The following is a 27,594-nucleotide window of genomic DNA, read 5'->3' on the forward strand; positions in this document are numbered from 1 at the left end:
GCCGGGGGGTGGGGGAGAGAGGAGGGGAGAAGGAAAGAGGGGGGGAGGGGGAGAAGGGAGAGAGGGGGGCGTGAAGGGGGTGAAGGGAGAGAGGGGGAGAAGTGAGAGAGGAGGGGAGAAGGGAGGGGGAGGGGAGCCTTTTTTTCCCTGGAGGGTAAAGTCAAGACTAGAGGAGTTAGCTATAGGGTTAGTGGGGGGACGTGTAACGGGAGATGTGTGGGACAAGTGTATTTTTACACAGAGGGGTGGGGGGGTCTGGGGGTGGTGATGGAGGCAGATACGATCGTGGTGTTTAAGAGGATGGTCAGACGCATATGGCTATGGAGGGACATGGAGGGGGTAACTGATCACGGGCAGACAGAGGGGATTGGGGGAAGGGGAAATGGGGGGGGGGGGGGATGTAAATCTGACTTACCAGGTTGACGAGAGGCCCTCCAGAGTTTCCAAACTTAGAGGGGGTGGGGGGGGGGGGGAGGAGAGAGAAGTGGAGAGGGGAGAGTGAGGGTCTGTGTATCGCACCTGGTGAAGCCCCCCACCCCTCCCCGTGTCCCCTCCCCCCACACACCAGCCACCCCCCGGCCACGGCCAAGGGTTAGTTTGCAGATACAGCGCGGAAAACAGGCCATTCGGCCCCACCGTGGCCACCAGCAATAGCATCTATCGTTTTGTACACAAGCTCATGTGATCTCTCTCTCCATCCTAACCCCATTTCTCCTGCCTTCTCCCCATCAACCCCTCACACCCGCACTAATCAAGAATCTATCTGTCTCTGCCTTCAATATATCCACCGACTTGTGGCCTCCACAGCCGTCTGTGGGCAAAGAATTCCACAGATTCACCACCCTCTGACTTAAGAAATTCCTCCTCATCTCCTTCTTAAAATGAACATCCTTTAATGCTGAGGCTGCGACCTCTAGTCCTAGACTCTGCCACGGGTGGAACCATTCTCTCCACATCCACTCTATCCAGGACATTTCTTCAGACTCAATTTGGGAAGGTGGGGAGGGGAAGCTGGAAGAGAGAGGTGAGGCAGGAATCCCCGAGAGGGGAGCAGTGAGAGAGAACTCCCACCCGAGTGTCTTGCCCACACCGACCAACATGCCCCATCTACACTAGTCCCACCTGCCCACAGACCAACATGCCCCATCTACACTAGTCCCACCTGCCCACACCCACCAACATGCCCCATCTACACTAGTCTACACACAGACCAACATGCCCCACACCTAGTCCCACCTGCCCACACCCACCAACATGCCCCATCCACACTAGTCTACACACAGACCAACATGCCCCACCTCCACTAGTCCCACCTGCCCACACCCACCAACATGCCCCATCCACACTAGTCCCACACACAGACCAACATGCCCCATCTACACTAGTCCCACCTGCCCACACCGACCAACATGCCCCATCTACACTAGTCCCATCTGCCCACACCGACCAACATGCCCCATCTACACTAGTCCCACCTGCCCACACAGACCAACATGCCCCATCTACACTAGTCCCACCTGCCCACACCCACCAACATGCCCCATCTACACTAGTCCCACCTGCCCACACCCACCAACATGCCCCATCTACACTAGTCCCACCTGCCCACACCGACCAACATGCCCCATCTACACTAGTCCCACCTGCCCACACCGACCAACATGCCCACCTGCCCACACCGACCAACATGTCCCATCTACACTAGTGCCACCTGCCTGCGTTTGGCCCATATCCCTCTGATGGCCCCTTCTCACGCGGGGAGTGGACCGACATGGATCACGTGCAGTCGGACATCAGTTTAAGACAGACACAAAGACTCAGCGGGACAGGCAGCGTCTCTGGAGGGAAGGAATGGGGTGACGTTTCGGGCTGAGACCCTTCTTCTCCTGGACTGCAACGGTGACGTGGAGGAGAGGCGTGTGTACTCCAGTGATCCTGAGAGCTCGGCCCGGATGGGGTTTCATATCCCTGGCAGGCTCACCCAAAGCGGACACGTCTCAGGTGAGAAGGCAGACAATAGACAACAGGTGCAGGAGGAGGCCATTCGGCCCTTCGAGCCAGCACCGCCATTCAATGTGATCATGGCTGATCATCCACAATCAGTACCCCGTTCCTGCCTTCTCCCCATCTCCCCAGACTCCGCTATTTTTAAGTCCTATCTAGCTCTCTCTTGAAAGGATAAAAGGGAATTATTTTTGGACCTAGATGAAAAAAACATTTTTCACACCGAGAGTGGTGAATCTCTGGAATTCTCTGCCACAGAAGGAAGTTGAGGCCAGTTCATTGGCTATATTTAAGAGGGAGTTAGATGTGGCCCTTGTGGCTAAAGGGATCAGGGGGTATGGAGAGACGGCAGGTACAGGATACTGAGTTGGATGATCAGCCATGATCATATTGAATGGCGGTGCAGGCTCGAAGGGCCGAATGGCCTACTCCTGCACCTATTTTCTATGTTTCTATGTTCTATGAAAGTATCCAGAGAACCGGCCTCCACCGCCCTCTGAGGCTGAGAATTCCACAGACTCACAACTCTCTGTGTGAAAAATCTCTTAGTCCTGGGCTTGGCTGAAACAAGATGGACGCAGTCAGGGGGAGATCAAATTGGTCAGCGTGCAGTCCATTATCTACTCTGGACAGGAAGAGGAGTGAAGCATAATGGATTGGACACACCCTCAGGAGACCTGCCACAAACATCACTCGGCAAGCCCTGAAGTGGAACCCCCGAGGAAATTGCTATTGAGTGAGTGCAGCGTAGGTTCACGAGGTTGATTCCCGGGATGGCGGGACTGTCATATGATGGGAGAATGGAGCAGCTGGGCTTGTACACTCTGGAGTTTAGAAGGATGAGAGGGTATCTTATTGAAACATATAAGATTGTTAAGGGTTTGAACACGCTAGGGGCAGGAAACATGTTCCCGATGTTGGGGGGAGTCCAGAACCAGGGGCCACAGTTTAAGAATAAGGGGTAAGACATATAGAATGGAGTCAAGGAAACACTTTTTTCTCACAGAGAGTTGTGAGTCTGTGGAATTCTCTGCCTCAGACGGTGGTGAAGGCCGGTTCAAGATACAAGATACAAGATACATTTAATTGTCATTTGGACCCCTTGAGGTCCAAACGAAATGCCGTTTCTGCAGCCATACATTACAGACACATAGACCCAAGACACAACATAATTTACAAAAACATCCATCACATTGCTGTGATGGAAGGCCAAAAAAACTTAGCTCTCCACTGCACTCTCTGGATACTTTCAAGAGAGAGCTAAATAGGGCTCTTAAAAATAGCCGAGTCAGGGGATATGGGGAGAAGGCAGGATCGAGGTACTGATTGGGGATGATCAGCCATGATCACATTGAATGGCGGTGCTGGCTCGAAGGGCCGAATGGCCTCCTCCTGATCCTATTGTCTATTGAAAAAGGAGAAGAGGTCGCCCCAGGAACAGCTGGAGAAGGGGAGTCCAGACAGAAATGTCTGAGAGTAGGACTGGGGAGATCTGGAAAGAACGGCCAACATCCGAGTGAGGTGGAGGACATTTGTCAATGGACGATACTCCCTAGAGGAGTAACGGGCTGACCAAGAAGAAGGTTCTTCTTCAGACTGAGAGTCAGGGCAGGAGGAAGGGAGAGTTATGGAAAGAGAATATAAGGTGTGAAAAGGACAGATCATAGCAGACAATGATGAATGTGGAATGGTTCACTGATGGCCAGAGATGAGTTTAACAGCATCATGTTCAGCACAGACATTGCGGGCCGAAGGGACTCTTCCTGTGCAGTCGATTTTATTTAGTCAGAATTCATTGCCACAGATGGCTGTGGATGTATTTTTAAGGCAGGGATAGATAGATTCTTGATTAGTGCGGGTGTCAGGGGTTATGGGGAGAAGGCAGGAGAATGGGGTTGAGAGGGAGAGATAGATCAGCCATGATTGAATGTTAGAGTAGACTTGATGGGCCGAATGGTATAAATCTGCCCCCATCACTTATGAACTTGAGAACCTATGACCTGAAACGTCACCTATCCATGTTCTCCACAGATGCTGCCTGACCAGCTGAGTTACTCCAGCACTCTGTGAAACGTCACCTATCCACGTTCTCCACAGATGCTGCCTGACCCGCTGACCCGCTGAGTTACTCCTGTACTTCCCCGTGTCCCCGGTTTGGTTTGCGTGGACATCACGCAGACAGTTTGCTCCTGTGCCCCGGTTCACACGGAAACCGTGAAGCTTCAGGTGACTTCACGCTGCCTCGGCAAGGCCAGCAGCATCATCAAGGACCAGTCTCACCCCGGCCACTCCCTCTTCTCCCCTCTCCCATCAGGCAAGAGGTACAGAAGTGTGAAAACGCACACACCTCCAGATTCAGGGGCAGTTTCTTCCCGGCTGTTATCAGGCAACTGAATCATCCTCTCACAACCAGAGAGCAGTGCTGAACTACTATCTACCTCATTGGTGACCCTCGGACTATCCTTGATCGGACTTTACTGGCTTTACCTTGCACTAAACGTTATTCCCTTATCCTGTATCTGTACACCGTGGACGGCTCGATTGTAATCACCATAGTCGTTCCACTGACTGGATAGCACGCAACAGAAGCTTTTCACTGTACCTCGCTACACTTTGGACTTTAGAGTTACAGCGCAGAAAGAGGCCCTTCGACCCACTGTACTAGCTCCGTACAGACAGCACCTGTAGTCAGGATTGAACCCGGGATCTGTGGCGCTGTGAGGCAGCAACTCTACCGCTGCGCCACCGTGTCACGGTGTGGCCCAGGCACAGACCCAGCTCGCGGGGAGAGGTGGAGAGGTGGAGAGAGGAAGGGGTGAGGGAGAGAGGGGGGGGGGGGGAGGGAGGAGGAGGAGAGAGGAAGTGGGAGGGAGAGAGAGTGGTGGGGGGGGGAGGGAGAGGGGAGGGGTGGTGGGGGGCAGGGGGGGATAGAGGGGGGGGGTGAGAACTCACGTCTATAGAGGCATCGGTCTGTATGTACTGCATGTCGGTGTGGCCCAGACCCAGACCCAGCTCGCGGGGAGGAGAAAAGGGTGGGGAGGGAGAGGTGGAGAGAGGAGGAAGGGGAGGGAGAGAGGGTTGGGGGAGGGAGGGGAGAGGGGAGGGGAGAGAGGAGGAGAGAGGGAAGGGGGAGGGAGAGAGAGGGGTGGTGGGGGCGGAGGGAGAGGGGAGGGGAGAGGAGGAGAGAGGAAGGGGGAGGGGGGAGAGAGAGTGTGGGGGGGAGGGAGGGAGAGGGGAGGAGGTGGTGGTGGCAGGGGGAGGGAGGGGGGGGGGGGAGAGACTCACGGGAGGTCACGTCTATAGAGGCAGGGACACGAGATACAGGTGTCTGTATGTACTGCATGTCGTGTGGCCCAGACCCAGCTCGTGGCTGGCCCGCTGCACGGAGCTGACGATGCCGGACGTGATGGTGTTCTGGCATGCGAGAACGGGACTCCCCAACGCCACCACAAAACTCGCCCTGACGCAGAGGCGTGTGTTCGCAGCTCGACTGCCCCAGCGGCCAGCGTGGACAGAGGCTCCTGGCACAGAGGGAGAGGGGGGAGAGTGATGTGAGGGGGGGGGGGGGGGGGTGCGTACCCCAAACTTTCACCACAACAATGGCAACTGATCAGCACCCATGACAACCCCCCCCCCACCATCCCTCTCATCTGCCGTCACCAACTCCCAACCCCCTTCAGTCCCCTCCCCCACCCCCCAAACATATGCCCAACGCACACGCCCTTCCCCACACCCTCCACACCCACCCATCTGTCTCCCACCCCTACCCCCGAACCTGGAACCTGCCCTTCCCCCCCCACCACTGCTCCTCTCCCCCCCTCCCCCACCCACTGACGGCTGCACAGCCATTGCACTGGCCTGGTACAACCCCCCTCCCCCAAACCACCCCCCATTTCCCTGTCCCCCACTTGCCCAACCCCCACCCATCTCCCCTCCCCCCCCCAACTTGCCCAACCCCCACCCATCTCCCCTTCCCCCCCCCAACTTGCCCAACCCCATACCCATCAACCATCCCTCCCAGCCCTCTTGCCATGTGAGTGCCCTCCCCCACTCCGCCGTGTGTGGTGCGTGTGCGCGTGTGTGCGTGTGCGTGCATGTGTGTGTGCGTGTGTGTGAGTATGTACGTGTGTGTGTGAGTATGTACGTGTGTGTGTGAGTATGTATGTGTGTGTGTGTGGTGTGTGGGTGTGTGCAGTATTTGTGTGCGCGCGTGTGTGTGTGCGCGAGTGCATTTGTGTATGTGTGTGTGGCTTGCAGTGCATGTGTGTGTGTCGTGCGTGAGTGTGTGTGTGTGTGTGTGTGCGATGGATGTGCATGTGTGAGTGTGTGTGTGCGGTGTGCGTGTGTGCGTTTGTGTGTGTGTGTGCACGCGTGTGTGCGCATGTGTGTGCGTGCGTGCGTGCGTGTGAGTGTGTGTGTGCGTGGGCGTGAGTATGTGTGTGTGCGTGTGTGTGCGTGTGTGTGTGTGCGTGCGTGTGTGTGCGTGTGTGTGTGTGCGTGTGTGTGTGTGTGTGTGTGCGTGTGTGTGTGTGTGCGTGTGTGTGCGTGGTGTGTGTGTGTGTGGGTGCGGGTGTGTGTGTGTTGTGTGTGTGTGCGTGCATGTGTGTGCGTGCGTGTGTGTGCGTGCGTGTGCGTGCGTTTGTGTGCGCGCGTGTGTGTGCGTCTGTGTGTGTGCGTGTGTGTGTGCGTGCATGTGTGTGCGTGCATGTGTGTGCGCGCGGAGTGTGTGTGTGTGCAGTGCGCGTGTGTGTGTGTGCGTGTGTGTGTCACCTTGGGGGTGATGCGGAGAGTGGCGATGTCCACCATTGGGTCTGTGGCCAGCACTCGGGCCCAGTAAGCCTCTCCATTGGGCAGCTTGACCCGCACCCGCCGCCGGTTGGCCACCACGTGGGCGTTGGTGACGATCAGCCCGTCCGCCGACACGGCAAAGCCCGAACCATTAGAGATGGCCACCTCACGCCCACTCAACGGGTGCCTGGACCCACCGGGGAGAGAGGGAGAGGCAGGTAGAGAGGGGGGAGAGAGAGAGGAGGGGGGGGGGGGAGAAAGGGGGGAGGAGAAAGGGGGGGGGGGGAGAAAGGGGGGGGAGAAAGACAGGGGGGGGGGGGAGGGGGGGTGGAGAGGGTGGTGAGAGAGAGGCAGATCAGGGAGAGAGAGAGAGAGAGAGAAGGATGAGAGATGAGGAGAGAGAGAGAGAGGGGGGTTGGCATGGAGAGTGAATTAAATTTCCATCCTAGGAAAAGACGACTGTCTACCATATCTGGCTTCCCTACAGCCTCTGACGTTCCTGGAGAAACAATCCCAGTCTGTCCAACCTCTCCCAGTAGCTGAATCCCTCTAGTCCCGGCATCATTCCAGTAAAGCTCCTCTGCACCCTCTCCAAAGCCCCCACACATTTCCTGCTGGGAAGAAGGTTCAGGAGACTGAAACCTGTGACCATCGGGTTCAGGAACAGCAACCAAGGCGTCACGGTGGCATAACGGTAGAGTTGCTGCCTGACAGCGCCAGAGACCCGGGTTCCATCCTGGCCACGGGTGCTGTCTGTACGGAGTTCTCCCTGTGACCCTGTGGGTTTTCTCCGGGTGCTCTGGTTTCCTCCCACACTCCGAAGATGCACAGTTTGTATCGAAGGTTGACACAAAATGCTGGAGTAACTCAGCGGGTGAGACAGCAGCTCGGGAGAGAAGGAATGGGCGACGTTTCGGGTCGAGACAGTAGGCAGTGAAGAAAGTGAATGGCATGTTGGCCTTCATAACAAGAGGAGTATAGGAGCAAAGAGGTCCTTCTGCAGTTGTACAGACCACACCTGGAGTATTGTGTGCAGTTTTGGTCCCCTAATTTAAGGAAGGACATTCTTGCTATTGAGGGAGTGCAGCGTAGGTTCACAAGGTTAATTACTGGGATGGCGGGACTGTCATATGCTGAGAGAATGGAGCGGCTGGGCTTGTACACTCTGGAGTTTAGAAGGATGAGAGGAGATCTTATTGAAACATATAAGATTATTAAGGGTTTGGACACACTAGAGGCAGGAAACATGTTCCCGATGTTGGGGGAGTCCAGAACCAGTGCCCACAGTTTAAGAATAAGTGGTAAGCCATTTAGAACGGAGACGAGGAGCTTTTTCACACAGAGTGTTGTGAGTCTGTGGAATTCTCTGCCTCAGAGGGCGGTGGAGGCCGGTTCTCTGGATTCTTTCAAGAGAGAGCTAGATAGGGCTCTTAAAGATAGAGGAGTCGGGGCTAAGGGGAGAAGGCAGGAACGGGGTACTGATTGGGGATGATCAGCCATGATCACATTGAATGGCGGTGCTGGCTCGAAGGGCCGAATGGCCTACTCCTGCACCTATTATCTCTCCAGAGATGCTGCCTCACCTGCTGAGTTACTCCAGCATTTTGTGTCTACCTTCAATATAAACCAGCATCTGCAGTTCTTTCTTACACAGGTACATTTTGTACGTTTGTTGGCTTCTGTAAATTATCCCTAGTGTGTAGGATAGTGTGGTGTACGGGGATCACTGATTGGCACAGACACTGGTAGGGTGAAGTGCCTATTTCCTCACTGTATCTCGACACTAAACTAAACCAAACCATCAGGCTCCTGAACACTGCACAACACTAACCTCAGCTGTGAACAGCGAGAGACTGACTTTGATTGCACGATGGACTGATGTTATGCAGCATTATTGTAGCTATTAGTTTATTGAATTGTTATTTTTTTCTTGTTTTGTTGTTCATGCTCATAAGGCTATTCGGCCCATCAAGATAGCAGAGTCAGGGGATATGGAGAGAAGGCAGGAACGGGGTACTGATTGTGGATGATCAGCCATGATCACATTGAATTGTGGTGCTGCCTCGAAGGGCCGAATGGCCTACTCCTGCACCTATTGTCTATTGTCTATAAGTCTACTCCGCCATTCAATCATGGCTGATCTATCTCCCCGTCCCAACCACATTCTCCTGCCTTCTCCCCGTAACCCCTGACACCCGTACTAATCTATCGATCTCTGCTTTAAAAATATCCACTCACTTGGCCTTCACAGCCGTCTGTGGCAAAGAATTCCACAGATTCACTACTCTCTGACTGAAGAAATTCCTCCTCATCTCCTTCCTAAAGGGACGTCCTTTAATTCTGAGGCTGTGACCTCTGGTCCTAGACTCTCCCACTAGTGGAAACATTCTCTCTACATTGTTGGTACATACGTCAATTAAACACCCACCCCTCCAATCCGTCCCCTCACCCCCCCCCCCCCCCCTACCTCCCCTATCCCTCAATCTCACTTCTCTATTCCCCTCCTCCATTATCCTCCCTCCCCACCCTCCTCTGCTTCCTCCCTCACCCCCTTCCTCCCCTCCTCTCTCTTCCCCCCTCCCCCCTCCATTCCAATCCCCCACCCATTACCTCGCCTCCCCTCTCCATTCCTCTATGCTCCCCCATTCCCCCTCATCCCCAGCTCCCCCCTCTCCTCTTCACTCCTCTTCTTTCCCCTCCCCCCCTCCCCTCCCCACTCACCCCTCCCTCCCCTCTTCTTTCCCCAACCCTAGTCTCCCCTTCCCACCATAACCCTTCCTCCTTCCCTACCCTCACCTCTACTTCTATCCCCCTCGTCCTCCACTCTCTCTCCACACCCCCCTCCCTCAATCCCCCCCCTCTCCTCTCCCCACCTGCACTCTCCCTCTATCCCCCACTCCCCACCTCCCCCTCTTCCCCCCACTCTCTCGTCACCCCCATCCCTCAACCCCCCCCCTCACCCCCACTATCCCCTCCCTCCCTCTCTCTTTCCCACCTCCCCCCCTCTCTCCCTACTCACCTCCCCCCTACCCCCTCCCTCACTTTCCCCTCCCCCTCCCTCCCTACTCCCTCCTCTCCCTCAATCCCACTGTCTACCACCTCCTCCTCTCCCCACTCTATTCCTCCTCCCCTCACCCTATCTCTCCCTCCTCTGCCTCTATTCCCCACTTCCTAAGCACTCTCTAACCCTACCCCGTTCCCCCCTCCTCAGCTTCCTCCCTACACCATCCTCTCCCTCTATACCTAATCCCCTCCTTCCTCTTCCCTCCCTCTCTCCCTATCCTCCCCCTCCCACACTCCTTCCTCATCTCCCTCCCCTTTCTATCCCTCCCCCTCCCCTCATCTTCCCCTCCACACACTCCCTCCCTCCTCACCCCCATCCCTACCCCCACCCTCTCTATACCGCCCCCCCCCACCTTCCCTCCTCCTCCCCTTCCCCTCCCTCTATCCCACCTCATCTCCCTCCCCCCCTCCACCATCCTCACCTCCCTCTACGCCTCCCCCTCCATCTTCCTCCCTCTATCCTCACACCCTCCACCATCCAATCTCATCTCCCCCCTCCACCTCCCCCTATCTCCCCCCCCACTCTCCACCCTCCTCACCTCCCCAGGATCTCGATGTAAACCACGGCGGGCGCCGTTTTCTCCACCACGTCGGCGATGAAGTTGTACTTGAGGCGGGGGCTGTGCGCGTGCAGGGGCCCGGGGCCGGGAGCGGGCCCGGGGGTGTGCGGACGCGCCGCGAGGAGCCGGGGGAGATGGAGCCTGCGGCCTAGTCCCGGTCCCGGCTTCTCCTCCTCCCCCTCTCCCTCCCCGCGGGGGCGGCGGCTCCGGGCCCCGAACATCAGCGCCGCCGCCCCCAGTCCCAGCCCCATCCCCAGGCCGAGGCCCAGCGCCCAGGCCCCGGGGCGTGAGTGTGAATCCGCCCTCACTCGGGCCCGCAGTCGCCACAGGCCGCGACCCATGGGCGCCGCCATCTTGCAACAACAACCAACTTTATTGACACCGGGTCATTTAACATCATATTTTTTATAATATTACTAGACTAAGTCGGACCGGTTGGGTCCCAGCATCACACTGGAGGGCTGGTCCCCCAACACAATATTCCACCTCTCCACCAATCCCAATATTGGAGGCCAGTGGGGGATGGGGGCTTTCTGGAGGGCTAGTATGGGAGTTGTGGGCTGAAAGGACTTGTTTCCAGAGGGCTAGTATGGACATTGTGGGCCGAATGGATTCTTGTGTTCTTCTATTCTTCCGGTGGCGCTATGGAGACCTAAAGTCCAGCGCCAACCAGCTCCGACTCGAGGAAGGGAAAAAACGGGAGAAAACGGGACCTACCTGCAGCGATCGTAATCTGAAACGGCAGCCTGCGTGACGTCATCAGGCCTGCGACTCAAGATATGTCGATACAACACACCCCCCCCCGTGGAAGAAAACCGGGGAAAGGAAGATCCCAGACGGAAGAAGAAGGCCCTACAGAAGCCTCGGCCTCAGTTACAGTGATGGCCCAAGAAGAGCTTCCAAAGAAAGTGATGGCCCAAGAAGAACTTCCAAAGAAACCCAAAGGGAGAAAAACGGAAATGGATGATCTTAGAATCTTTTTGGCTGCTGAACTGAAGATTTTTGGAGAGAAATTAGACACCTTCAAGGTAGATCTTAAAGCAGAAATACACGCCACAGTTGAACAAATGTTTGAAAACTGGAAGCGGACGAGGGAGGAAGAGGTCAAAAACCAGATGGAAGCGATGGAAGCTAAACTCGTTTCGTTGGAAACAAAGGTTCAAACAGAGATGGACCCTATCCGCCACGAACTTAATCAACACAGAATAGCGATAACCGAGCTTGAGAAATGTGCGGCGACAAGTGCAGAAACAGTAAGTCAGCTCCTTATTGAAAACCAACGTCTCACAAGTATGGTGAGCAAACTAAATGATAAATGTATTGATCTGGAAGGGCGTCAAAGACGTAAGAATCTAAGAATTGTAGGGGTGAAAGAAGGAAGCGAGAGGGAAATGGGCACTCGGGATTTCGTGGCAGACCTTCTACATACAGTCTTAAAACTGGATCACAAACCTCTACTCGGTCGTGCCCATAGAGCACAGCGACGTCGTACGCAAGATGTTGCCCACCCAAGACAAATAATCGTAAAAGTCCTACAGGATCATGAATTTGATGAGATAATGAAGAAAAGTGTTCGGAGCGGTCAACTTCTTTTTGAAGGCGTGAGATTTAGCATATACCGAGATTACTCGACAGAGGTCTTCAAGAAAAGAATGCTGTTCAATGAGACCAAAAGAATATTGAAGAGTGTACCGGATCTGAAATACAGCCTACTCTATCCCGCAAGACTAAGAGTCACCTACAATTCCAATGAGTTATTTTTTACAGACCATGAAAAAGCACTCGAATTCGCCAAGGAAGTCGGTAACACACCTCCAGACTGAAGAATCTACATCACTCCTTAGGAGACATGGTCTACGATGACCGCCAGATCTAAAAGGACCTTTAAAATTCGTTCAAGAACTTTAAAGACACTTGGAAACTGAAAATGATGGAGGACATTGGATAAAATCTGCGATCTTTCGAGGGTTTTTTCCCTTTTTCTTTTTTCTCTTGTTTGTTTGGGCTCTTCTTCGGTTACTAATCACTGCTATTATATATAAATTCATATCAAACTATATAGGTAACAACTAATACTTATTAAATATCTTTATTTCCACTAATATTATTAACATTATTAATTCTTATAAAAGTTAATACGGTATAAGATGGATAACAATGATCAACACTTAATAGTCTTTGATAAATGAAGAAAGGAATTATATAATATAGTACATAGAAAGATATGTTAGAAGTAAATTAACCTATATCATAACTAAGATAGACGGATTTCCTTTTCTTTTTTTCGCTCTATTTTTCAATTTAAAATCATTTTGGTGGCTTGAACCTTCTTACAGGGTTACGCGTTGATACTAATAGGCATGTGGGTATGTATACATATACATATAAGCGTATACGTAGGTAGGAGCATATATATTGTGTGGGTATAAGTATGACTAGGTAAATAAATTTTGATACTCCCATAAGAAGTTTATTGAATGTTAAATATAATTTCCTCCCCCTTTTTCCCTTTTTTTTTTTTTTTTTTTTTTTTTTTTTTCCTTTCCTCTTCCTCGGGCACGGAGCTGGGAATTTTTTCGTTTTACAAAGGCTACGGAAGTCCTTAGAATTCTAGCCACGTTAGTGTGGCTATCACTAACTACACCAATCGTAGATGTAGTTTTTTTTTCCTCACCCTACACTAACCAACCCTATCACTTTTCTTTCTTCAAATATTTTTCTAACTCAAGGTTTGAATGGAAAAACAAGACCAAGGCAAGGAGATATGATCGGAAGAATGATGTATTCGAATTTAAATTCATCTATCTGAGGTTTGGGAGCAGGGTCAGATTCTATGTGTTGTTCCTTCTGCCCGGTTATAGACCACCTCAGATGCAATATGCAAGATGCTAACATGACAAGAAGGGGTCAGGGAATAACATTTTGTAGTTGGAATGTCAAGGGAATCAATGAACCAATTAAGAGAAGTAAAGTTTTGGCACACCTAAATCTAATTAAAACAGATATAATATTTCTTCAAGAGACACATCTTAAAAAGCAATCTCAACATAGACTTAAAGCTAAGTGGATCGCCGAATCATATCATTCCTCTTTTTCCCACAAGTCAAGAGGAGTAGCAATAGTAATTCGTAAAGGAATACCTTTTGTGTCCTCTTCAATAATAGTGGATATGGATGGCAGATATATAATAGTGGTTGGAGAGTTAAACGGAGAAAAAGTGATCCTCCTAAATGTTTATGGGCCTAACTTCGATAACCCTACTTTTTTCAACAAAACATTTAATAAAATTCCTGAATTTGCACAATACAAATTAATAATTGGAGGAGACTTCAATTGTACATTAGACCCATACTTAGATAGATCATCAAGGCAAAAAAAAACAAATCCAATTCAAGTGTATTTTTAAATTCATTTATTAATACCACTAATATTAAGGATATCTGGAGAATAGAAAACCCAACCGGACGGGAATATTCATTTTATTCACCAGTACACAAATCATACTCAAGAATAGATTACTTTTTAGTTGACTCTACGTTTATTCCATTTATTTATAATTCAAAATATCACAACATCATAATTTCAGATCACGCACCAGTAACATTTATGATTAAATTAAATGGAATGTCCGAGAAACAAACATATTGGAGACTTAACCCACAAATCTTGAACGAAAGATCATGCCAGGAATATATTACTAAACAAATCCAAATATTTTTTGAGGTAAATGACAACCCTGACACACCTGCTTCCCTTATGTGGGAGACGTTTAAAGCGTATGCGCGAGGTACATTAATCTCTGCACAAGCATTTTATAATAAAGATAACAGGATTAAACAACAAGCACTGGAAAGTGAAATTAAGTTACTAGATATAGAAAACGCGAGAACGTCATCTACGTTAAAACATAATAAAATTGCTGTACTGAAATATAAATTAAATAAAATGTACTCAGAACAAGTAATAAAACTTTACCAAAAAACTAAACAATTACAGTTTGAATTTGGAGACAAGCCACAAAAACTATTAGCACGCCAGTTGCGAAAAATGGAAGGGGAAAAAATAATTCATAAAATTAGAACAGAGACAGGAGAATTATTAAAAATGCCCAAAGATATAAATGATAGATTTCTACAATACTATCATGACCTTTATTCAACTAAAACGGTAGCACAACCAGAAGGAATAGCAGATTTTTTAATAAAATGTAATTTAAAAGGTTTAGATGTAAATGATAGAGAATTATTAGAAAGGGAAATTACGATAAAGGATATTGAGGAGTCTATTGGCTCTCTAAAAAATGGTAAGGCAATAGGGCCAGACGGTCTAGGTTCAGAATTTTACAAAAAAATTCATGATCTGCTGAGCCCACGCTTGCAAAGACTATATGATTACATTTACACTCAACAGAAACTCCCAGACACCTTAAATGAGTCTATAATAACGCTTATTCCTAAAGCCGACAAAGATCCGGAAGATCCGGGATCATACAGAGCAATTGCACTTCTGAACACAGACCAGAAAATACTAACTAAAATACTAGCACGTAGATTAAGTACAGTGATAAATAAATTAATACACCCTGACCAAACAGGCTTTATTCAGAAACGGTATTCATATTATAATCTAAGAAGATTATTTAATATTATATATACCAAGAGAATTATTAATGAAGATTTAGCAATAATCTCACTTGACGCTGAAAAAGCATTTGATCAGGTCGAATGGCCTTATTTATTTTCGGTGATGGAAAAGATGCAGCTAGGGGAGAAATTTTGCACATGGATAAAACTACTATACACAAATCCTACGGCTAGAATACTTACCAACCAAAGACTTTCATCTAAATTCAGTCTATCTAGAGGTTGTAGACAAGGATGCCCGTTATCTCCATTACTATTTGCACTTGCAATTGAGCCACTTGCAGAAAGAATTAGGGGGCATCCGGAAATATATGGGTATAACACTAAAGACACAGTGAATAAAATTTCTTTATATGCAGATGACGTATTAATTTACATCACTAAACCAGAAATTAGTATCCCAAACCTATTAAAACTAATAAACCAATTTGGTGCACTTTCAGGATACAAAATAAATTGGAATAAAAGTGAAATTATGCCAATAAGGGAACATAACAAACAGATAATACAACAATTCCCATTTAAAGTAGTAAATGAAAAATTTAAATATCTAGGTATCTACGTAACTAAGATATATACATCATTATTTAAAGCGAATTTCCCTCCATTATTGAATAAATTACATAAGAATATCCAATACTGGAAAACATTACCTATCTCAATGGTTGGCAAAATTAATGCCATAAAAATGATTTTTTTACCACAAATATTATACCTTTTTCAGACGATTCCGATATACCTGGCAAAAAACTTCTTTAAAAAATTGGACTCTATTGTTAATGATTTTATCTGGGATTATAAGAATCATAGGATAAGCAAAAGACACTTGTGTAAATCAAAAAATAATGGAGGCTTGGTTTTACCTAACTTTTTGTTTTATTTCTGGGCAGTTAATATTAAAAATATGAACTTCTGGTTGGGAGAAATAGACCAGCAACCAGACTGGTTAAAAATGGAAAAGGAAGATTGTATGCCTTATGACATTGGTTCGATATTATTTGCTACGTCCAAATTAAACAAGAAAATTTACAGGGAAAACCCTATAATATTTAGTGCTATAAAAATTTGGAAACAATTAAAAAATACATTAAAATTAGATAACTTATCTCTTTCTCTTCCAATCGTGAATAATTCATTGTTTAAGCCTTCATGTTTAGACGGGGGTTTTACACAATGGAAGAATAATGGAATTAAAAATATGGGACACCTTTACAAGGAAGGCTCTTTTTTGACATTTCAGGAGTTGCAACAGGTTTATGGACTTCGAGGGAATGATTATTTCAGATATCTTCAACTTAGAAATTATGTTAAATCAAATTCTAAAAACTTTCGAAATAGAAACCCAGAGATTCTTGACGAATGTTGGAATAAGCATCCTAATACAGAAAAATTAATATCTTTTATATATAATATCTTATTAGACAGTGACATCCCTATGACGGACTTACATAGACAAGCATGGGAAAAAAGAATTAAATCAGTAATAACGAAAGACACTTGGGAAGAAAGTTTACAACACATACATCAGTGTTCACTAAACGCCAGACACTCTCTAATACAATTTAAAGTAATACATAGGTTACATTACGCCAAAACAAAATTACATAAAAATTTTCAACATATCTCACCTATATGTGATAAATGTCAACATTCAGAAGCTACGTTATCGCACATGTTTACAAGCTGTACAAAAATTAAAAATTTTTGGGTAAATATTTTTAGTATAATATCCAAAGTAACCAAAACACAACTGGAACCAAACTCAAAATTAATAATACTCGGAATATTAGAATTAAATCAAACACTTAGAATAACACAAAGAAACTTTATCGATTACAGTTTAATAACAGGAAAAAAATTAATCCTAAAATTTTGGAAAGGCCCTACGGCCCCCACAATCAGAATGTGGATTATAGAAATGACGGAGACCTTAAACGTGGAAAGAATTAGACTTGCCCTGTTGGACAAACAGGAATTATTCGTTGGAACATGGTCTCCTTTTATTGAGTACTTAAAGGGTCAGAATAGTTCAGCACAGGAACCTGACTAGCACCCCGGACTAAAGATTGGATGAAATACTACACTTTGAAATATACGAACATATCTCGAATGATGTCTTTAAACTTAAACAAACTTTTCCATTCTTCCTTAATTACCTTTTTCACCCCTCTCTCCTTTTTTTTTTTTTTTTTTTTTTTTTTTTTTTTTATTTTCCCCCTCTTTTTCCTTCTTCTTTCCCTCTATTTAACCTATCCTTTTAGTTCTATCTAGTTATAAAAAAAAAAAAAAAAACGAAGAAAAATGTAAAAAATATTGGAGACAATGTAATAATAACTGTCAATGTTATCATTTTAAAAATGTAAGACAGTAATGATGTAATAGAATATGTACTTATCTCCAATAATAATTTCAGAAATCAATATACAGGACAACAGGAAGTGGTCAAGATCAGACTTTTAGTAATATAGATTTTAAATATAGATACACCTTCGACAGAACGCATAAGAAAAGAATGGGAACAAGAATTGTCTATAGAAATTCCCAAGGACAGATGGGAAGATTATGTGTCATATGTACATAAATGTTCGATCAACGTTAGACACACATTGATCCAATTTAAAATTGTATACAGATTATATTACTCAAAAACAAAACTAAATAAAATCTTTCCAAGGTACACAAAAATGCTGGAGAAACTCAGCGGGTGCAGCAGCATCTATGGAGCGAAGGAAATAGGCAACGTTTCGGGCCAAAACCCCTTGGGTTTCGGCCCGAAACGTTGCCTATTTCCTTTATCATCGTTACTTTTTTGGTTTTTTATCCTTTATTGATTTGTTCTATATCCTCGATATCATCGTCTGTATCTCATCCACCCCCCCCCCCTCCCCACACGACCCTCAGTCTGAAGAAGGGTCTCGACCCGAAACGTCACCCATTCCTTCTCTCCAGAGATGCTGCCCGTCCCGCTGAGTTTCTCCAGCATTGTCGTCTACCTTGCTAGACAATTTACCTGTACGAGGGATAGTTTGTTTAAGAAGGAACTGCAGATGCTGGAAAATCGAAGGTACACAAAAATGTTGGAGAAACTCAGCGGGTGCAGCAGCATCTATGGAGCGAAGGAAATAGGCGACGTTTCAGGCCGAAACCCTTCTTCAGACTGATGTTGCTGCACCCGCTGAGTTTCTCCAGCATTTGTGTGTACCTTCGATCTTCCAGCATCTGCAGTTCCTTCTTGAACACCAAAGTCTTTCCAAATGTCTCTCCCATCTATGATAAGTGCCTAACTAAAGAGGCAACAATAGATAGCACACTCATTTGTTTCCTGTGCAAAACGTCAGAAATTTTGGAAGGAAATATTTGAAAGCTTTTCAAAAATATTTAAATACAGAATTGATTATTTTCGGAGCCTGTTCTGAACTAACTATATTTCAAAGATGTTTCCTAAACTATGGTTTGATAACGGCCAAAAAACTTATACTTAAATTCTGGAAAAACGCTCCTATCCCAACGTTTAGAATGTGGATCACAAATATGTCGGAAATATTACATCTCGAGGGAATGAGACACGTTCTAGCAGGAAAACAAGAACAATTCTTAAGAATATGGTCACCTTTTATTGATTTGTTACAAGTGTAATATGATGCAACATAACCCTGGAAAGCTATGGAAAGTTTTAAATATCTGGGAGTCCACATCTCTGAGGATATGACATGGGCATCACACGCTTCAGCACTCGTGAGTAAGGCAAGGCAGCGCCTTTACCACCTCAGGCAATTGAGGAAATTCAGAGTGTCTCCGAGGATCCTCCAGTGCTTCTACGCAGCGGCGGTGGAAAGCATCTTGTCCGGGAACATTACCATCTGGTTTGGGAATTGCTCTGCCAAGGACAAGAAGGCTCTGCAGAGAGTAGTGCGTTCAGCCGAACGCACTATGGGAACTTCACTTGCCCCCCTGCAGGAACTATACATCAGGAGGTGCAACTCCAGAGCAAATAAAATCATGGGAGACCCCTTCCATCCCTGCAACGGACTGTTCCAGCCGCTACGGTCAGGCAAACGCCTCTGTTGCCATGCGGTGAGAACGGAGAGGTTGAGAAGGAGTTTCTTCCCAGAGGCAATTCGGACTGTAAACGCCTATCTCACCAGGGACTAACTCTACAGAACGTTTTTCCTTCCATTATTTATTATGTAAAATAATATGTGTGTTATGATTGTGTTTATAATTTGTTTGGTTGTTTTGTTGTTTGTCTTTTGCACAAAAGTCCGCGAGCATTGCCACTTACATTTCACTGCACATCTCGTATGTGTATGTGACAAATAAACTTGACTTGACTATTGTTTTAGAACTAGGTGATTGGTGTGAATCGTTATGAATTAGGCACATTCCCTTTCTTTTTTGTTTAACTCTACCTTCTTTGGATTCTTTACTTATTTCCTTTCCCTTCTTAAGGCCCTCTTCTCTTTCGGGCCTTGTTTTCTTTTATTTTTTCTCTCTCTTTTTATTTTATTTTTTTCTTCACATTCTCAAGCACGCAGTTTACTTAAACCATCATCATTCATTTAACGCCAACTACTGCGGACTACACTTCACTACTATCCTCATTCTTCTCTTCTTTCTCTTTTCTCTTTTTCTAAAAAAAAACTTTATTCACACACACACGCACACACGCACACACACACACACACACACACACACGCACACACGCACACACACACACACACACACACACACACACACACACGCACTGGACTGGTGCTGCTCAATGGACCAGATCCAGGGCCACTAACTGTACACAAGAGGCCAGAGTCTCAACCAAAGACCATTTGCTCCACTGTCTTAAGTCTCCACAGGGGTCAGACTCCACCACAAACAACACCCATGTAATAGACGGTAGACAAAAATGCTGGAGCAACTCAGCGGGTGAGGCAGCAATAATGGAGCAAAGGAAATAGGTGACTGAAGAAGATTTTCGACCCATATAACCATATAACAATGACAGCACGGGAACAGGCCATCTCGGCCCTTCTAGTCTGTACCGAACAACTTACTCTCACCTAGTCCCATCTACCTGCACTCAGACCATAACCCTCCATTTCTTTCCCGTCCATATAACTATCCAATTTATTTAAAAATGATAAAAACGAACCTGCCTCCACCACTTCCACTGGAAGCTCATTCCACACAGCCACCACTCTCTGAGTAAAGAAGTTCCCCCTCATGTGAGCCCTAAACTTCTGTCCCTTAATTCTCAAACACCTTCGATTTTATCCAGCGTCTGCAGTTTCTTCATAAACAGCCCATCCAATAGACAATAGGTGCAGGAGTAGGCCATTCTGTCCTTCGAGCCAGCGCCGCCTCATTCAGTGTGATCATGATTTCTTGTTCTTCTTGTGAATGAAACATAAACTGGGCTGGGAGATTGCAACCTTCACGTGGTCCGCCCTGTTTCAACGAATGCAATCAACCCAGCGTGCACAATCAAATAAGATCAAATAGAGCAATTTGTCCTGCAACTTTAGGCTGTGCACGCCATACACAAGAAGAAGAAGAAGAAGAAACATAAATGAACCAAAGGAATATTTAGATATCAAGCTGGGTGTTGAGCAGCCAGGTTATTGTCTCTGTTGGCGTCTATGTCTGCCAGGCCCTGAGTTCCATTTGGTGGGTGGTAGAGCAGGCACCCAGAGATGACATGGTTGGCTGTCTGTTGTTCTGCTCCGCATTCACAGGCTGGGCTGATTATCATCATGGCTGATCATCCTCAATCAGTACCCCGTTCCTGCCTTCTCCCCATATCCCCTGACTCCGCTATCTTTAAGAGCCCAATCTAGCTCTCTCTTGAAAGCATCCAGAGAACCTGTCTCCACCGCCCTCTGAGGCAGAGAATTTCACAGATTCACAACTCTCTGTGTGAAAAAGTGTTTCCTCGTCTCCGTTCTAAATGGCCTACCCCTTATTCTTACCCCTTATTCTCTCCAGAGATGCTGCCTGTTCCACTGAGTTAGTCCAGCCCTCTGCGTCTATCTTCAGTTTAAACCAGCATCTGTAGTTCCTTCCTACACAAGAGTCTTACAAGAGTGTTTTATTGTCACAAGTCCCAGATAGAACAGTGAAACTCTGACATGCAGTATATCACCAACTAGAGAGCGGTCCTGACCTCCCAATAATTAGAGTGATACAGTGTGGAAACAGGCCCTTCGGCCCAACTCGCCCACTCTGGCCCAACAATGTCCCAGCTGCACTAGTCCCACCTGCCTGCGCTTTGTCCACAACCCTCCAAACCTGTCCTATCCATGTACTTGTCTAATTGCTTCTTAAACATTACGATAGTCCCAGCCTCAACTACCTCCTCTGGCAGCTCGTTCCATACACCCACCACCCTCTGTGTGAAAATGCTACCCTTCAGATTCCTATTCAATCTTTTCCCCTTCGCCTTGAACCTATGTCCTCTGGTCCGCGATTCCCCTACTCTGGGAAAGACACTCCGTGCATCTACCCAATCTATTCCTCTCAAGATTTTACGTTAAGATTATGTTAAACTTTATTTTATGTGCCGTGTGTATTTTAGCTTTTTACTGAGTCCGGGCTGTGTGGTAACTCAAGTTTCACTGCACCTTAATTGGTACATGTGACAATTAAATTGAATCTTGAATCTTGATAAGATCACCCCTCATCCTCTTGCGCTCCAAGGAATAGAGTCCCAGCCTACTCAACCTCTCCCTGTAGCTCACACCCTCTAGTCCTGGCCAAAGATCATAGAGCGGACCAAGATGGTCCACTCGGCGTAAAAGCCGTAGTAGGTCATGGGAAACTTTTAGCGCCATCTTGGGAACCGGCTTTGCGATTAGTATCTTTGCCTGCAAGTGCAGAGTGCTCAGCGCCATATTAGGCATGCCAGCACCGCACAATAGTGTTATTTAATGAAGGCACAGTGGGGGGCCCCATTAGTCTGCAGCCGTGATTACGCGATTCGAGCATTCACCATGGCAACAACGTTCCTAGCTCCGTGTACTTACCACATTATCTCCCTGGAAGTAATTTCTCCTAAGTTTATCACAATGGGGTTAGGTTCGGTAAGGGGGAGGTACAGCGAGATCTGGGTGTCCTTGTACACCGGTCACTGAAAGTTGGCTTACAGGTACAACAGGCAGTGATGAAAGCTAATGGAATGTTGGCCTTCATAACAAGATAATTTCAGTATAGGAGTAAAGAGGTTCTTCTGCAGTTGTATAGGGCTCTAGTGAGACCACATCTGGAGCATTGTGTACAGTTTTGGTCTCCTAATTTGAGGAAGGACATCCTTGTGATTGAGGCAGTGCAGCGTAGGTTCACGAGATTGATCCCTGGGATGGCGGGACTGTCATATGAGGAAAGATTGAAAAGACTAGGCTTGTATTCACTGGAGTTTAGAAGGATGAGGGGGATCTTCCCATAATTCTAATACTGTGGCCTCTGGTTCTGGACTTGCCTAACATTGGGAACATGTTTCCTGCATCTAGCTTGTCCAGTCAATAGACAATAGACAATAGGTGCAGGAGTTGGCCATTTGGCCCTTTGAGCCAGCATCGCCATTCAATGTGATCACAGCTGATCATCCACAATCAGTACCCCGTTCCTGCCTTCTCCCCATATCCCCTGACTCCACTATCTATAAGAGCCCTATCTAGCTCTCTCTTGAAAGCATCCAGTGAACCGGCCTCCACCACCCTCTGTGGCAGGGAATTCCACGGACTCACAACTCTCTGTGAGAAACCGTGTTTCCTCGTCTCCGTTCTAAATGGCTTCCCCCTTATTCTTAAACTGTGGCCCCTGGTTCTGGACACCCCCAACATCGGGAACATGTTTCCTGACTCTAATGTGTCCAAGCCCTTAACAATCTTATATGTTTCAATGAGACCCCCTCTCATTCTTCTAAACTCCAGAGTGTACAAGCCCAGCTGCTCCATTCTCTCAGCATGTGACAGTCCCGCCATCCCGGGAATTAACCGTGTAAACCTACGCTGCTCTCCCTCAATAGCAAGAATGTCCTTCCTCAAATTAGAGGACCAAAACTGCACACAATACTCCAGGTGTGGTCTCACTAGGGCTCTGTACAACTGCAGAAGGAACTCTTTGCTCCTATACTCAACTCCTCTTGTTATGAAGGCCCACATGCCATTCGCTTTCTTCACTGCCTGCTGTACCTGCATGCTTACTTTCATAGACTGATGTACAAGGACCCCCAGATTCCGTTGTACTTCCCCTTTTCCCAACTTGACGCCATTTAGATAGTAATCTGCCTTCCTGTTTTTGCTACCAAAGTGGATAACCTCACATTTATCCACATTAAACCTCATCTGCCATGCATCTGCCCACTACCCCAACCTGTCCAGGTCACCCTGCATTCTCATTGCATCCTCCTCACAGTTCACACTGCCACCCAGCTTTGTGTCATCTGCAAATTTGCTAATGTTACTTTGAACCCCTTCATTCAAATCATTGATATATATTGTAAATAACTGCGGTCCCAGCACCGAGCCTTGCGGTACCCCACTAGTCACTGCCTGCCATTCTGAAAGGGACCAATCCTTTTATGATTTTATACATTTAAGATTGAGGTGAGAAAAAACCTCTTCACCCAGAGAGTTGTGAGTTTGTGGAATTCTCTGGGAGAAAAAGTGTTTCCTCGTCTCCGTTCTAAATGGCTTACTCCTTATTCTTAAACTGTGGCCCCTGGTTCTAGACTCCCCCAACATCGGGAACATGTTTCCTGCCTGTGGCGGCACTGGGCCTGTACTGTACTGGAGTTTAGAAGGACGAGGGGAGGGGGGGTGGGACCTCGTTGAAACGTGCGGTAATTCGGATATCACTGAACCTTCATCGGTACGTTTGGCGATAACAAACATTTGAAACCTCTGAATTGTGAAAGGCCTGTGGATGTGGAGAGGATGTTTCCACTGGTGGGAGAGTCTAGGACTAGAGGTCACAGCCTCAGAATTAAAGGATGTTCCTTTAGGCAGGAGATGAGGAGAAATGTCTTTAAACAGAGGGTGGTGAATCTGTGGGATTCTTTGCCACAGACGGCTGTGGGGGCCAAGTCAGTGGATATTTTGAAGGCAGGGATAGATAGATTCTTGATTAGTGCGATAGTCCCAGCCTCAACTACCTCCTCCGGCAGCTCGTTCCATACACCCACCACCCACTGTGTGAAAAAGTTACCCCTCGGATTCCTATTAAATCTTTTCCCCTCTCACCTTGAACCTGTGTCCTCTGGTCCTCGATTCCCCTACTCTGGGCAAGAGACTCTGTGCATCCACCCGATCCATTCCTTTCATGATTTTGTACACCTCTATAAGATCAGCCCTCATCCTCCTGCGCTTCATGGAATAGAGACCCAGCCCTGCTCAACCTCTCCCTATAGCTCACACCCTCTAGTCCAGGCAACATCCTCGTCAATCTTCTCTGTACCCTTTCAAGCTTGACAATATCTTTCCTATAACATGGTGCCCAGAACTGAACACAATTTGTTCCTGTGTGGGAAGGAACTGCAGATGCTGGTTTAACCTGAAGATAGACACAAAATGCTGGAGTAACTCAGTGGGACAGGCAGCATCGCTGGAGAGAAGGAATGGGTGACGTTTTGGGTCGAGGCCCTTCTTCAGACTGATATCAGGGGAGTGGGCGGTACTTAGATAAGGAAGTGTGTAGATAAGGAAGAATAAGGTGTGGAAACCTTACAATGGGAATGGAGATCAAGCAATATGTAGAATAGATCCTTGTGTGGGAAGGAACTGCAGGTGCTGGTTTAAACCAAAGACGGACATAAAATGCTGGAGAAACTCAGAGTGTGAGGCAGCATCTCTGGAGGGAAGGAATGGGTGAAGTTTCGGGTCGGCAAATAAATTCCTCATCATTCCTTCCAAAGGAGACCCTTCTTCAGACTGATGTGGGGGGGGGGGGGGAGGAAGAAGAAAGGAAGGGGGGGAGACAGTAGGCTGGGGGGGAGCGGGGAAGGGGAGGGGAAGGAGAGAGAAAGCAGGGACTACCTGAAATTGGAGAAGTCAATGTCCATACCGCTGGGGTGTAAACTACCCAAGCAGAATATGAGATGCTGTTCCTCCAATTGCGGTGGGCCTCACTCTGGCCATGGAGGAGGCCCAGGACAGAAAGGTGGGATTCGGAATGGGAGGGGGAGTTGAAGTGCTGAGCCACCGGGAGATCAGGTTGGTTAATGCGATCCGAGCGGAGGTGTTGGGCGAAACGATCGCCAAGCCTGCGCTTGGTCTCACCGATGTAGAGCAGCTGACACCTAGAGCAGCGGATGCAATAGATGAGGTTGGAGGAGGTGCAGGTGAACCTCTGCCGCACCTGGAAAGACTGCTTGGGTCCTTGGATGGAGTCGAGGGGGGAGGTAAAGCAACAAGTGTAGCATTCTCTCTACGACCTCCATCTTCAGAAGGGTCCTTCCATGGTGGGCTTGGCAGTGGTGGTCTCCCATCGATGAAACTCCGCTATAGACTGAGTACGCAAACCAGGGGCACGAGGTTTAGTTTAGTGTAGTTTATTGTCATGTGTACCTGGGGTACAGTGAAAGCTTCTTGTTGCCTGCTATCCAGTCAGAGATACAAACTAGACATGATTACAATCAAGCCGTCCACAATGCACAGATACAGGAGAAAGGGGACAAGGTTTAGTGCAAGGTGTAACTGTGTGTGGCGTCCAATGTAGGGACCAGCAGTTAGTGGACATCAGCGAGGGAGCTCGGACATCCACAGGAAGGAGAGGGGGGGGGGGGGGGTAGGGGATGGGGGAGGGGGAGAGAGAGGGGGTAGTGGGGGGGGGGGGGGGGAGAAAGACAGGGGGAGAGAGAGACGGGTGGGAAGGTCCTGGATCTGCTTTGTCCGGGGGGGAGGAGGGAGAGAGGTGGGGGGGAATAGGGGAGGGGAGGGTGAGGGGGGAGGGGGGCAGGGGATAGGAGGGGGGGGGGGTGAAGGGTAGAAGGGAGATGTAGGGTGGAGGAGGGGGATGAGAGGGGATAGGGGGAGGGGGGGAGGGGGATGAAGGGGGGTGAAGGGGAGAGAGGGAGGGGGGGGTGAAGGTGGAGGGGGGAGGAGGAGGGGAGGGGGTAGGAGGGGGGAGGGGTGAAGGGGGGAGAGGAGGGGGGTGAAGGTGGAGGGGGGGAGGAGAGGGGGTGTGAAGGTGGAGGGGAGAGGATGGGGAGGGGGGGATGAAGGGGGGGAAGGGAGGGAGGGGGGAGAAGGGGGGGGGGAGAAGGAGGGGGGGAGGGGAGGGGAGAGAGAGGGTGAAGGGGGAGAAGGGGGAGGGGAGGGGAGAGAGGGGTGAAGGGGGAGGAGGGGGGTGAAGGGGAGAGAGGGAGGGGGTGAAGGGGGAGGGTTGAGGGGTGTAAGGGGGGAAGGAGAGGAGGAGGGGATAGGAGGGGGGATGAAGGGGGGGAGAGGAGAGGGAGGGGGGATGAAGGGGGGGATGGGGGGAGAGGGGTGAAGGGGGGAGGGGAGGGGGAGGGGGGAGTTGTGTGGGGTGGACTAGGGTCTCCCCGGGGAGCGAGTGTTGTCCACCTCACAGATGTCGTGCCAGCGCTGGGCGATGCGGTGGTGGGGTAGCAGGGCATTGAGGGGCAGAGAGGCGTTGAGCTGGCGCTCCTGCTCGCCCACCACCCGCCAGTAGAGAGCGCCCTTGAGCAGGAAGAGGGCGGAGTGGGTGTAGGAGTAGTACACGGCGTCCAGCTGCCCCAGTGGGTGGTCCCCCTTCACCAGCGGTGGGTACAGATCCACAATCCGAACGTGGGTACCCCGACACTGTGGTGTTCTGCTCCACACTGAACGCTGTCACCTGCCCGGGGGAGAGGGGGGGAGGGGGGGGGAGAGGGGTGGGGGGATGGGTTAGAGAGGGAGAGAGAGGGGGGATGGGGAGAGAGGGGAGAGGGGGGGTGGAGGAGAGAGGGGAAGAGTAGGGGGATGAAGGGGGAGGGGGGGGGAGGGGGGGGGATTGTGTGGGGGAGAGAGGGGGGGAGGGGGGAGAGGGGGATGGAGAGAGGGGAGGAGTAGGGGGGATGGGGAGAGAGGGGGGAGGGGGAGGGGGAGGAGGGGGGAGGGGAGGGGGGGGAGAGGGGGGGGGGGAGGGGGGAAAGAGGGGGGGGGGAGGAGAAGGAGAGAGGGGTTAGAAAGAGGAGAAAGGGAGGTAGGAAGAGGAATAGGGATGGAGGAGAGAGGGGGGGAGGGAGAGGGGGGAGTGGAGGGGGAGAGAGGGGAGAGGGGAGAGGGGAGGGAGGGAGGGGAGGGAAGAGGGGGAGGGAGGGAGGGAGAGAAGGGGAAAGAGGAAGGGGGAGGACGGGGGGGGGGGACGGATGCAGGGGGAGGGGCGGGGGGGGGGGGGGGGAGAGAGAGAGGGGGAGGGGGGGGAGGGGGAGGGGGGAGGGAGGGGGGGGGAGGAGGAGGGAGATGGAGGGAGAGGGGGAGAGAGGAGAGAGTCAGCTGCAGTCATAGAGTGATACAGTGTGGAAACTGTACGCCTTTACGTCTTACGTCCAGACAGATCTT

General features: G+C 49.0%; 2 protein-coding genes across 2 annotated transcripts in view; both read right to left on the bottom strand.

Moving 5' to 3' along the window:
• Positions 1–5,301: 5,301 nt before the first annotated feature.
• LOC129695061 (serine protease HTRA2, mitochondrial-like) lies at positions 5,302–10,768 on the bottom strand. The gene is given in 4 exon segments (XM_055631814.1): positions 5,302–5,493; positions 5,496–5,525; positions 6,775–6,979; positions 10,395–10,768. Coding segments are annotated over 4 exon segments (801 nt in total).
• Positions 10,769–26,552: 15,784 nt separating this feature from the next.
• Positions 26,553–27,594, bottom strand: part of LOC129695063 (matrix metalloproteinase-21-like) — a 33,616-nt gene continuing 32,574 nt past the window's right edge. Inside the window, 2 exon segments of the mRNA XM_055631815.1 lie at positions 26,553–26,832; positions 26,834–26,887. Of these exon segments, the coding sequence (XP_055487790.1) occupies positions 26,581–26,832; positions 26,834–26,887 (306 nt within the window). The 3' untranslated portion in view covers positions 26,553–26,580.

Source organism: Leucoraja erinacea, unplaced genomic scaffold (assembly GCF_028641065.1).
Source record: "Leucoraja erinacea ecotype New England unplaced genomic scaffold, Leri_hhj_1 Leri_928S, whole genome shotgun sequence".
NCBI lineage: Eukaryota > Metazoa > Chordata > Chondrichthyes > Rajiformes > Rajidae > Leucoraja > Leucoraja erinaceus.